This window comes from Chiloscyllium plagiosum, chromosome 10, assembly GCF_004010195.1.
Source record: "Chiloscyllium plagiosum isolate BGI_BamShark_2017 chromosome 10, ASM401019v2, whole genome shotgun sequence".
Classification (NCBI taxonomy): domain Eukaryota; kingdom Metazoa; phylum Chordata; class Chondrichthyes; order Orectolobiformes; family Hemiscylliidae; genus Chiloscyllium; species Chiloscyllium plagiosum.
Window position 1 is genome coordinate 81,051,380 of NC_057719.1, and position 13,861 is coordinate 81,065,240.

Below are 13,861 nucleotides of genomic sequence, written 5' to 3' on the forward strand. Positions count from 1 at the left end.
ACCACTGAGCCACCATGCCACCCACCCTGTTATTTTTAGCCATTTTTAGATCTGTGCACTTTACTGTGGGAAACCTCAGTTTCAACCTGCTGAAGTTGGACTTGCCTAAATCTATCATCTTAGTAGATGGTTTGTATTTCTCCCCTTTCAAATACATTGGACACAACGATATTATTATCACTATTTGATAAATAAGCACACATCAATAAAGCCATTTCTCATTACCAAATCTAATATGGGCTGGCCCTTTTTAGGTCCCTGGAATATATTGTTACAGAAAACTACATAAATAACAGGATAATCCTGCTACTTTTTTAACAGGTGCCTATTTACTTATTCCAATGAAATTTGAACTAAACTCCTTGCATTAAAATCTGTCTGTCTTTACTACATGATAGCCCAATCTCTGGTATTAGTTCTGAGTGAGTTAAAGCAGAGGGCCAAAATGTAACTCCCAACTCAGTCTTAAATCCTTTCCATTTCTTAATTCTACCCATTACATTTTAACTGCCTCTCACATTCGTGATGGGAAATTGTGCCATTTTGACATAGCCTGTGCCAGTGGCTCAATCTTTCCTCATTCAGCTATGGTTTAGCAGTAACACCAAATGTTAGTTTTTGAAAATCTCCTAATAACTGACAAAAAGAAATTAGATTAGATTACCTACAGTGTGGAAACAGGCCCTTCGGCCCAACAAGTCCACACCGACCCTCCGAAGAGAAACCCACCCCCTATATTTACCCCTGACTAATGTATCTAACACTATGGGCAATTTAGCATGGCCAATTCACCTAACCTGCACATCTTTGGACTGTGGGAGGAAACCGGAGCACCCGGAGGAAACCCACGCAGACACAGGGCGAATGTGCAAACTCTGAGTCAGAAAGTCATGGGTTCATGTCTCACTCTAAAAACTTGAGCATAACATTTGAGGGGATATGTACCATCAGAAGTGCTATTTTTTAGGTGAGGTATTAAACCAATGTTCCACATGTACATTCAAATAGATGCAAAGAAGGTCAATTAATTCAGTTGGCTCGATGGTTGGTATGTGATGCAGAGTGATGCCAATAGCGTGAGTTCAATTCCTGTACCGGCTGAGGTTACCCTGAAGGACTCTCCATCTCAGCCTTTCCCCTTGCCTGGTGAGCCTCAGATTATATCATTACCAGTCGTCCCTCTTTAATAGTTACCTGTCTGAAGGTAGAGCAGGCATGTTCTCATTGATCTGCTCAGCATTAATCTCTCAAACAACATTTTTAAAAAAGATAATCTAGTTATTATCTAACAGCTACTTACGAGAGCTTACTGTGCACAAATTGAATGCTGCATTTTCTACATTACAGCAGTGACTTGAGAATACTTCGGAATGTTGAAAGCATTAAAATCATTGTAAAAATGCATATTATTACTGAGATCTTACTGATGTCACCATTTACTGTCATTAAGTATGTGCTCAACAAGGAAATATGACATTCATTTTTTTTTAATAAGCACTTGATGTTATTGAGGGCCAAATTAAGCTGGCATCCTGAACATGGTGACTACTTACATGAATAAAGGATGTTTTATCTGTTAAAAGGTACTAATGTGCTCTGCAGGAACCTAATGAAACCAAACATTTTACAGCCAAAAAAGGAAACGATACAACAGATGATAAGGAAAAGGTCCCTTAAATGAGAAGAGAGGTGTAGAAAGGGAAAACCAAGGGAATTCCAAAGATGAGCACTTGCGCAGCTCAAAACACAGCTTGATTCTACTTTGATTACATACAGTAAAATAAGAGTAAATTAAGGCAAGACACAGCTGCCAAAGGTGGAGCATAGAAAGTCAGATACCATATAATCCCTATGGTGTGGACACAGACCATGTGGCCCAACAAGTCCACACCGACCGTCCAAAGAGTATCACACCCAGACCCATGTCCCTACCCTATAATCCTTCATTTCCCATGATGAATGCATCTAACTTACACATCACTGAACACTATGGGCAATTTAGCATGGCCAATCCACCTAACTGGCACATCTTTGGACTGCAAGAGGAAATCGGAGCATCTGGCAGAAACCCATGCAAACAAAGGGAGAACACGCAAACTCCACACAGACAGTCGCCCGAGGCTGGAATTGAACCCGAGTCACTGGCACTGTGAGGCAGCATTACTAACTACTGAGACACTGTGCCAATGTGTGCAACAGTTGAAGATCACAAGAGACCAGGGTTAGAGGAAAGCAGAATTTTGAGGCAGGTGGTGATGGAGGACATTACAAAAATAGAGATTTAAGGTTTTGGAGGAGTTGAAACACAAAAATGGGAATTTTAAAATCCATGCACCTTGCAGTCAGTGAGCATAGGGATGATGCTTGAGTAAATATGAATTAGGAAACAGGCATAAAGTTACACAGGAACTGGTGTTTACATAGGAAGAAAGGAGATTAATTCTACTTTAGTCTGAAGAAAGGATGGGCTTTCTGCAGCAGATAGGCCAGTGACAGATGATAGCAAGAAAACGGAAGCTGTGATTGGGAATCACCACAGACCTTTCCAAATCTCTGATGAAATGGAACACAAAGGGGCTTACCTCTCAAACAAAGATACATGAATACAAAGTGCTTGCAATATTCCAAATAATTTTATAAACTCTCCTTTAACAAGAGTACCTGTTCGTTGGAGAGTTCTTCTGCCTCCCAATTGCTACACCGCAGATGGAGGGACTTGTCAAGGGTATAATTTAAGATGTCTTGAGCTAAGAACTTCAGACTGGGGGAGCACGCAAAGCTATTCTTCCTGCTGTAACAAAGAAAAGGGGACCTGGATTAATAGCCGAAAACTGCTTTAAATATACATCAACTAAACAGGCAGCAAGGAAACGCTATACAGCAGATTATAATGTAGCATCAAGCATCCTTTAAAAGTATCATAATAAGTTTGAAGTAATTTGAAGTAATACATCCAACCATGTGTGTTTGGAATCTAGATAAAAGGAAGCCAAATAACTCAACCCTCATTGTTCAAAATTCCAATATATCATACCCCTTTGGAATACATTAAACTATTACAGTTTCAATATCAGTCCATAGCACAGAACTCCAACTAAACCAACACCTTTCCCTTTGACTCATGATGAAAAGAATTTCAATGGCCTCTAAACTTTCCCTAATTCGTTCTTATTTTGCAGGATTCAATCAAAGTAAATTCTATTCACTCCAACCTCAATTCCCAATCTCTCACACAGAAACACACATATTTCATTGAAAACTCATTGTAGGTTTCTGTAGAACAGCTGACATTTAAGGGTTGGTTGCCCAGTAGGTATTTTCAATGGTAAAGAGGACTCATTGTTTGATGCATAACAATTTCTACATTACAGCAAAAGTATATTTGCCCTATGAGTGCACAACAAAGTGCAACTGTTTTCTGGATTATTTTCTGACCATTTTTCTCATCAGTAACTGACAATGTCTTTGGTGCAAAATTACACAAAACTTGAGATCATATACTGTAGCATCAGGCACCCTTTAGAAGTACCATAATTACTTCAGATTTCAGTATGAACTTATCCAAGGAATTCACTGCTATACTTTGAAAAGGTCCTCTGCCCTTCCTGCCTGTCTACAAAAGACTGTGTCAGGTCATTGAGTATATTTAAAATGGAGATAGATAGGTTCTTGATTGTAAAGAGAATCAATGGTTCCGGGCAGAAAGTGGGACAATGGGGTTGAGAAACATATCAGCCATGATTGAATGGCGGAGCAGGCTGGATGGGCTGAATGGCCTAATTTCTGCACCTGTGTCTTATGGTCTGAGGATCAAATGCTTCCAAAAGCTGAATTCAAACGTGATAGTTTTATCCAGAGTTTGACTCTGTGAATTACATCAGATTGTGTAGCATTTCCAATGTTCCAAATACCTCAGTATCATTCAGTTGTGTTGAGGAATATGCTTCTACTTTGGTATAAATAAATTTGAAAACCATATACATTTCAAAAGTTGTACCATGTTGAAATTTACAGATTTTTAAAGAGACACTGGGTGTGTGCAAGAGACGGAAAAGTGAATGATTGCTTTCTGAATATACATCAGTTGCAAGCTTTTTGCATACTGCAAAAAGAAACTAAGAGAAAGACTTACCTCGTTTCATATTAATTAAATTTTCAAAAATGTTCAAGCCTATACTATAATAACAGAAAAGATCATTCGAATACATTCATTCCTAACACTCAGGAGAGACAGAAGGACACAAGAGCAAGAGAAAAAGAACAGGAAGCTTCTCTATTTTATAAAGAAAGTTTAAAATGAAACAAAGCTTCTGTTAATGTTAGATTGATCTAGTAAACAGGCATTAATGTTAAGTGTTAATATCAATACTTGGAGTTAAAGAGTAAGCAGGTGAGGGGTGTTAATTGATCAATTTCCCATCCACTCCAAGAGTGTGCAATAACATCTCTGAACAAATTGATTAGAAAATATCTTTCAGAAAGGTTATCCATATCGTCAAAATAGCCCCATGTGTACACACATTGCACATGGCAGGAGTGTTTGTTTTTTTTTATACACTACCTTTTTACTGGAACTAATTACATTGAATCATTAAGATTATTGATGCTATATTACTGTTTGCCTTCTTCAACTGCTGCCTACATTCCAGCACATATCAAGTCCTGTTCAGCTACCACATTAACTGCTGCTGCTGTTGTCATCATATCAAGATGAGGCCATACATGACATCACCAGGCTGGCACTGGAGATTGGAGCTGATGAAGTGAACTTTGCCTCTTTGGCGGAGTAGATTTCTTGATTCATTGAGGAGACAGGGAGAACTGAGACAGTGAACAAATCAATAAGCTCTCTGTTCAGGGAAGGAGCCGTGTCTTGGTCTGGCACGGTGGCTCAGTGGTTAGCACTGCTGCCTCACAATGCCAAGGACTCAGGGTTTGATTCCAGCCTCCAGCGACTGTCTTTGTGGAGTTTGCATATTCTCCCTGCATCTGTGTGGGTTTCCTCCGGGTGCTCCGGTTTCATCCCACGGTCCTAATGTGCAGGTTAGGTGAATTGGCCATGCTAAATTGCCCGTAGTGTTCAGGGATATGTGGGTTAGATGCATTAGTCAGGGGAAAGGTTAAGTAATAGGGTAGGGGAATGGGTCTGGGTGGGATACTCTTCAGAGGGTCAGTGGGGACTTGTTGGGCCAAATGGCCTGTTTCCACACTATAGGGATTCTCTGAACTCACCTTCAAGTTTGGATCCAGTTAATATTTCCTCGCGTGGGACAGATAGAAAGGGAGGGTAGCAACAGGAAAAGTCCCCTGGCTATGGGGCAAGTGAGATGAAGTGGGAAGTTTGGATGGAAGACAAATTGATGAACAAGAGGCGAGAGGCAAAGATACAGGGTTCGAGCAGGCCGTTTAGTGCAAGGCTGACAAAAACAGTATCGTAGAAGGGTTGGGAATGTAATAATAGTGAGATGGTGGAGGAGAAACATGAAATGGAGGACAACATGTAACGGTTGAGGCCATATTTTCCACACAACCATCAGTCTGATGCATCAGATAGCTGTTGCCTGCTTTTCCCATCGTAATTCGCCATAATGCCCGTTCCTCCTATCACTGTTCCCAAGCCCTCACTTACTGAGATTAAGTGAAATGAAACAAAGTACTGTGGATGCTGGAGATCTGAAACAAAAACAGAAATTGCTAAAGAAACTCAGTGGATCTGGCAGCACTTGTGGAGAGAAAACGGGGTCACTGGGTTTAAAACTTTAACTCTGTTTTCTCTTGATAGATGCTGCCAGACCTGCTAGGTTTGTCCAGCAATTTCTGTTTTTGATTAAGTAAAAAGGATCTATTCTTGGTCATTCCATTAAGCATGAAAGGAACTGAATACATATCATCACAATCAAGCTGACAGCATAGCATGCTTCAATAGCCCAATAACATTTGTGTAATTTTTCCCATTTGCATAAGTTGGGAAATGGACAATTAAAATGAACCATACTCCATAAGATTTATAAATTAATCATTTACAGCTAGGTTTGTAGACATTCTTTACAAGCATAAAAATTATTGGACTAACATCACTTATATCAGACTCCAACAGTACCAATAATCCAGATAGTTACTGGGGTATTAAAATGCTTTCCTCAATTTAAAGTCTGTGTAGAGACGATTAATTATTATGGGTCAATGTGAATTCAGTTTTCTAAGGCCTTTTGTAATCTGTTATAGAACCACTTGAAAAAAAAAAGGATTCCCACATCTATAATGTTTAAAAGCCAATTTAGAGCACTGAACAGTAAATTTGAATATCTCTGCTTCCTCACTCTCCACGGGAGTTGTACCGGAGGATTGGAGGGAGGCGAATGTTGTTCCGCTTTTCAAGACGGGGAATAGGGAAATCCATTCATTTAATTCAATTTTGTTTGAGAGACAATAATTTTTTTGAGAGCATGTTGTTCGATGGGCAATTAGCTTTCCAGGAGTTTCTTTCTATGGCAGTTACTCTCTGACCCATTTTCAAAATGGCTGCCTTCTTATACCTGCCAACATTGGATCGTCTCATTGGTTTGATGCTGGCAAATCAATAAATTCAAACTCAATTATGCTTTAGTATCCTGGGGCATAGTTTAAACTGATGGGTTAAATTTGAATAGTTGTCAAAACAATAACCAAAACTCAGGTATCCATTTCACAGCCAAATGTTACATATTTTCAATTTTCCACTATACTCTGGGACTGCCGACTGGCTGTATACACTGGTGCTAATAATCTCTCAGTTCAGAATATCACTCTCTCTCTCTTAAAGGTACAGTGCACACCTTCAACTTCATAACAGTACTTAAAAATTGATAAGGGACCAGAAGTGATGAGACGCATCTGAGAATATTATAGGGAGTGAGACTGGAAACTGCAGAGGCACTGGCAACAATCTTTCAATCTTCCCTGGATTCAATGATCATGCCGGAGGCCTGGAAATTTTCAAAAGTAACACCCTTGTTCAAACATGTGTGTATGGATAAGCCTAGCAACTACAGTCCAGTAACTTTAGTGGCAGGGAAATTTCTTGAAACAATTATTTGGAATAGAAGTAATAGTCACATAGGAAGGTGTGAGTTAATTAAAAAGAGCTGGTATACATGGCCTTCTAGAAGGCATTTGATACAGTATTAAATAGCAGACCTGTAAGAAAACTTGTAGCTCATGGAATAAACAGAATAGTAGCAACATGGATACAAATTGGCTTAAGGATAGGAAATAAAAGAGTAATAATTAACAGATTTTCCAGGCTGGAGGAAGATTTGTGTTGGAGTTCCCAAGGGATCAATCTTGGACCCTTGCATTTCCTGATATATATTACTGATCTTGATCTTGGTGCACAGGGGACGATTTCCAAGTTGTGAATGATGCGAAATTTGGAAGTACTATAATATGAGGAAGACTAGGTAAAACTCCAAAAAGGACAGTGACAAGTCGGTGGAGTGGATAAATGCATGGCAGGTGAATTTCAATGTAGAAAAGTAAGGTGATAGATTTTGGGAGAAAGAACATAGGAATAGAGTATGAAATAAAGATTTACAAGGATGTTGCCAGGGTTGGAGGATTTGAGTTATAGGGAGAAGCTGAACAAGCTGGGGCTGTTTTCCCTGGAGCGTCGGAGGCTGAGGGGTGACCTTACAGGGATTTACAAAATTATGAGGGGCATGGATAGGATAAATAGGCAAAGTCTTTTCCCTGGGGTCGGGGAGTCCAGAACTAGAGGACATAGGTTTAGGGTGAGAGGCGAAAGATATACAAGAGACCTAAGGGGCAACCTTTTTCACGCAGAGGGCGGTACGTCTATGGAGTGAGCTGCCAGAGGATGTAGTGGAGGCTGGTACAATTGCAACATTTAAGAGACATTTGGATGGGTATTTGAATAGGAAGGGTTTGGAGGGATATGGGCCGGGCGCTGGCAGATGGGACTAGATTTGGTTGGGATATCTGGTCGGCATGTCAAAGCTGGTGTATTTACATGCAAATAGTCACGAACAGGGACAGGTCGGATAAAGAAAGCAGTTTGTAAAATGTACAGTACCCTCAGTTTTATTAATAGGGCCAGAGAGTACAGAAGCAACGAAGTGATGCTGAATGTGTATCAGACCTGTTGGACCACAACTGCAATAGTGCATACAGTTCTAGATGCCGTGCAAAAGACAGGATGCGAACACATTGGAGAAAGCAGTTTATGAGAGTGGTTCCAGGGATGAGGAACTTCAGTTATCAAGATAGATTGGAGAAGTTGTGACGTTTCCTTTGGACAGGTGATGGTTAAGAAGAGATTTAGTAGCTGAAGGTAAATTGTTCCCTCTCATTAAAGTATTGAAAACAAGAGGGAAAGGCTATAAAGTTACTTGTAAAAATTAAATGTGACATGAAAAAAAATTGAATGCTTCACCATCTGAAGCATACTGCCTGAAGTGTAGTGGAGGCAGGTTCAATTAAGCATTCGAGAGGACATTAAATTATTATTTAAATAGAAACAATGTGGAATAGCATGGCAAAATAGAACAGACTGTCACCACTTCATCAGTCACAGTTCAGATATGATGGTCCTTTTGTACTATAACAATTCTGTAATTCTAAATTTAGCATTGCATTACTCAACAAGGTTGTGAGTGAGTCTGTCTGTAGAATTTGTGATTCAGTTTACAGAGGAACCTCAATTATTCAAGTATCTCATTCGGTTAATCGAATTCTAGATAATCAAATGCCAGATAACATAGTCTAGCCAAACATCGGGACCATGCGATCTTGCCGGATAATCCGATATTCAAATAACTGAATACGAAATAATCGAGGTTTCTCTGTATATGAAACCAATTATTACAGAAGTTAAAGTTCATCTCTAGATTAGCTTAAAACACCAAACAGAAGGATATTTTTTAAAAAACCTAAGTCAATTTTGAAAACAGACATGCATAACCTCAGAAAGAGGGAGAAAGAAAATTCTCAATTCTGCAGAAAATAATAAAAGTTTTTACAAACATTATTTCATAGGCTGTTCACTGGACATCTATAGGCCATCACTGGAGGTAGTAGTTTTGAGCTGCCTTATTGAACTTCTGCAGCCCTTAGGTCCACTTGCAAAGTTATCAGGAAGATATTTCCAGGATTTGGCCCAGTAATAGTAAAGGAACAGTGATATGTTTTCAAGTCAGAATGGTGAGTGGCTTGGAGGGGAACTTGCAATTTGAACTAAAGGGCACTATTCAGCCTCCTGACTATGTTCCACAATTCAATGACATAATGTCAGAAGTCACACAACAATAGATTATAATCCAATAGGTTTATTTGAAATCACAAGCCTTCCGACACTTCACCTGATGAAGCAGCAGCGCTCCAAAAACGTGATTTCAAATAAGCCTGTTAGAATATAAACTAGTGCCATGTAACTTCCGATTTTGTCCAACCTAGTGCAACACTGGTACTTCCACATCAATGAAATAACTGTTGACCTGTATGTTAACTACATCTGTAATCTTTGCCTAACAAAAACTTGTTGATGCCAATTCTGAAAGTTTCCACTGGCTTTCCAAAGGCTTTTCTTTCAACTTTATTGTGAAGGCATGTTTCCTGACATCAACTCATTTTAAATCCTGATTTTAAGATATGGCTCCTCATTCTAGAATCTACTACCAAACCCCTTAATTCCATTATACCTTGGCTTTCCATAAGCAACCAAATATAGACTTAGTCTTTGCAATCTGTCCTCATAATTCAACCCATCACGAACCTCTGGCGCATGGCCAAGTATCTCACATCCAAGCAGCCCCTGACCATAATGCAGTAATCTCGGAATAACTTGCAGCCATCTTCGAAAGCATCAACACCAACTTTTAGAACACTACCATTCCCCAGTAGGTCGAGCAAAGTTTTCGGCATCAAGCGACCATCCCTGATCATCTGGGGCATGCGGACAAGAAGGCAGAAGCCACTGTAAGATGCAAGCTGAAGGAGAGACACTGGGTTTGGTTTCCCCTTTATAGAAATCTGAAAAATAATTTCAAGATAGCAAGTCAAATAAATGTAATTGTTGCCAGGGTTAAACTAAAAGATTAAACATTCCAGAGACAGAAATATAACCTACAAAAACAAATCAGTTAAATCCAGTCTACTCACTCTTTCAGAAGTGCAAGTTATGCTAACTTCCATCCCAATAACTGCATTATACATGCTTTCAATGTAACCAAATTTCCCAAGGTACTTTACAGAAGCTTTGTCAAACAACATTTGACATCAAGTCTCAAGACCAGAAAGCTTATTAAACACAGGTAGATATGATTGAAGACCTAAAAGGCGACAGACAGACAGGTTTGAGGAAAGATTGCCAAATGTCAAGGATGAGGAAGTTGAAGACAGCCACCAAAAGTGGAGTGCAGGGATATGAGGATGTACAAGAGGCCAGAACTGGGAGGAGCACAGACAGTAGAAGGCTATAGGACTGGAGGAAATTACAGAAATAGGAGTGAGTGAAGCTAAAGGGATTTGGACAATGTCGAGATGGTTTTGATCCATCAGGAGTTAAGATAGGCTTATGAACATACCGTCAAAGGATGAACTGGACTGATGCAAGGTACGGTACAGGGAGCAGACCTTGAGTGAACAAAGGGTGATAGCTCAACCAAGAGAGTATCAGGATAGTTGAGGTAACAAAGAGGTGGTAGGGGTTTCTGGAAATGAGAGGTCTTTTACTTAAGCACCCTGCAGACTATGTTTTCTAACTGCACATTCCAACTTTGTTAACATCAGTGCTGTGCTCTGGTTTTAGAGGCAGTGCCTGACATACAATACTCACAACTCAGTCTATCCTCTCCATAGCACCTTGCATTTAGTAAATGCTGCTTTTGGGTGCTATGGTTGCTGCAGGCTGACAGATGGACAGCAAGGCACTAAGGGTGACACGGCTGACCATTCCTTGAGCTGGTAATAAAATATTTCACTCCATCGTGGGGCTTTACAAAATTGGGTTACATACTTGAAAACTTGTGGAGAAAGCCTGGGATTTAGCACATGGTTTTGTCTAGGTAAGGGGAAGTTAGATAAACATAGCGGAGAATGCAATAGAGGTCAAATGAAGTAAGGTGTGAAGACATTCATGTGGAGTATAAATCCGCTAAACTAAATGATTTATTTTCATGTAGTTCTATGCATGGAAGTTCAGGGTCAACTTAGAAGACACAACTGGAAGCAGTTTACTTCAACTTTAGAAACTGGCCAAGGAGAGAGATGGAGTCAGTAGCAAGATAACTGAGTTTATGGGGGGACTGAAAGCAATGTTTTAGTCTTTCCAATAGTTAGTTGGAGGGTATCATTGATCAGTTAAGGAACAAGACAAGTCAGTTTACTTGCATGCATGTGCAACTCCAAGCATTAGAGTCAGTCTTCAGCAATACCAGACCACAGGCCTTGGAAAGTCCATTTTCCAAAGGCAGTGTGCTCCACAGTATCCAGGTACCAACAATTTAAAATGCACCGTTTTATTGTCCATTTCTGGAATTTTTTTCTACAATATTTAGTACATTTTTCAATAAGACTGATCAGTGGGTTGTACTCTCCTCTCTCAAGCTGCAAGGTTGGGGCTTTGAAGCTGACTCCAGAGTTCAGCACAAGGAGGCATGGCTGAAGTGATATCCTCTGAATCAGCATTAAACTGAAGCCTTGTGTGTCCTCAGATAGACATGAAAGATCTCTTAGCACTACTAAGGAATTCTCGCTAGCATCCTAGCCAATATTAATGGCTCAATCAGCATCACTAAAGAAAACATAATCTGTTTAGCTATTACCAAATTTGTAGCAGTCCGTGTGCAAGTTGATTACTGTTTTCCCATATTCAAACTATGACTGCACTTCGAAAGAACAAGTACTTTGTCCACTATGAAGCACTGCAAAAATGGAGGAGCTGCATTATAAGCAGAGATACAGTCGGTAACACAGAGTGCTGAGGGAAGGTTTCTCTATAAAACATGTTTTTCAGACGGGACATGACAACTCTGGAGGAAATGGGACTTGAACCCTGGCCTCCTGGTCCAGAGATGGAGACACTGTCACTGCATCACAAGAGCCCCTGTGGGAATGTATTATTCTGTGACAGAGTGAACGAGCTGGATTAACATCAGTAGGTACAGTCAGTAAAACAGGGTGCTGAGGGATGCATCACTGAGTGACCATGTAGGGGAGCTGATTAAAATCAATAGAGATACAGCCGGTAACACAGCATTCTTGGGGACAGGTGACTGAGTGAGTCAGGGACCTGGAAATATAATTCTTAAATTTTACCACCTAATTTCAAGTAATTTGCTTTCAATCCCATGTGGGAAGTGCAGAGCAACAGAAATCGACAGATGTTATCAATACCACTTACCCATTCACAGTCAATTCCTATGAGAGGGTAATTATCCAGTTCTGACTTCAGCAATGGCCAGGCTTGCTCCCATTCATCCTCTGACTCCACTATGAAGGCATCTGCAGAGAGCAGTTTTCCCACCAGCAAACTGGGATTGACAAAATCGTCTGTATTATCTATTTGGCAAGATTCCTCTCCATCAGTCTGTGTGGTTTCCTCTCTTTCCACACCCTCTTCATTCTGGTTCGCAAGAGCCTTCTTCCATTTGGGACTTTTAAAGGCTTTCCACAAGTACAGGCAGCCAACAGCAGTACCCAGTAACGTGGCTGCTGTCACCACTAAGGCTTGCGGCCGGGACATGGTTTACCAATCTCCTTGAGGATCTGACTCCGTCCACACATTACTTGTCAGATGGAAGGGACAGGGTGCAGCTTCCTACAGAACAATGTCCTTAGTCGAAGCTCGAAGCACTCCAAACAAAGCTACCTGCTTTACAATTTTCCAAAGAACATGATCATCAGGCTGTAAAATAAAAAAAAACTTTAGTGTCCTTTCTTTGGCGCACTACAGAATCAGAGGTTCGGTTTGCGTTAGCTGGTTTGGAATGCAAAGTGAAAGCAACAGTGCAAGTTTAACTTCCACACTGGCTAAAGTTACCATGAAGGTCCCACCTTCTCAATCTTGCCCTTCACCTGAGGCGTGATGATCCTCAGGTTAAACTGCCTGTCATGAGTGCAACGTTATTCCAAAACCTATTGTCGAGCTAAATGCCTAAGTGATTCCCTATTGTATATCTCACCCAAGTCCTTACAATCCATTTTTAATATCCAGGCAAGTATACTCTGGTATTCTGTTCCTGTTCCCTTTTTATAAAGTTGGTGGCCCTTTGCTAATTTCTAAAATACTTCCAGTTCTTGCACTTGCTCCTGCTCTTTGCAAAATTTTAAGCTAGTTTTAATCTAACACAATCCTTAGGTTCCTCAGCAGCTGATGGATGGATCTTACTGAGTTTTTGTTCTTGAATAGAATATGTTATTGGTAAAGTTTCTTTAAATGCTTCCCTCTGTTATTTACCCAATTAAGCTCTCCCCTCATGTTTACATTCCAGTATAATCTATTCTTAATGTTATGATCATTATTTCACAACCGATTTTTAATATGAAATTACTGATGAACTCTCCTTCATTGCACATTACTGGGTCTAAAATAGCGTCATCTCATTTGTTCTTCAACATACAGTTCCAGGAATATGTTATGATAGTATTTTACAAGTACGTTAAGGCCTTTGCTAATTTGATTTATCTAATTGATATGAAGTCTAAAATCCCTCACAGTTAGTACATTGCCTTTGTTATAAGCTCCAATTATTTCCTGCTTAATACTCTGCCCAACATTGTAACTACTTTGATGAAGCCCATAAACTACTTCCACCAAATGTTTTGGATGGGCTGGGGGGGTGGGGGGAGTGAGGGAGTGAGTGTG

The 13,861-nt window shown here is 40.1% G+C and overlaps 1 protein-coding gene across 3 annotated transcripts in view; it reads right to left on the reverse strand.

Moving 5' to 3' along the window:
• exd2 (exonuclease 3'-5' domain containing 2) overlaps window positions 1-13,861 on the reverse strand; it is a 54,388-nt gene that overhangs the window by 21,448 nt on the left and 19,079 nt on the right. For 2 of the 3 annotated variants that reach the window (XM_043698186.1, XM_043698188.1), the window contains exons 3-5: window positions 12,398-12,901; window positions 9,770-10,026; window positions 2,662-2,791 (exon numbers count right to left, since the gene is read on the reverse strand). In XM_043698186.1, coding sequence (XP_043554121.1) covers window positions 2,662-2,791; window positions 9,770-10,026; window positions 12,398-12,739 — 729 coding nt within the window. In that variant the 5' untranslated portion in view covers window positions 12,740-12,901. The remainder of the gene's footprint in view (window positions 1-2,661; window positions 2,792-9,769; window positions 10,027-12,397; window positions 12,902-13,861) is intronic. The other variant, XM_043698187.1, reaches the window with a different exon arrangement.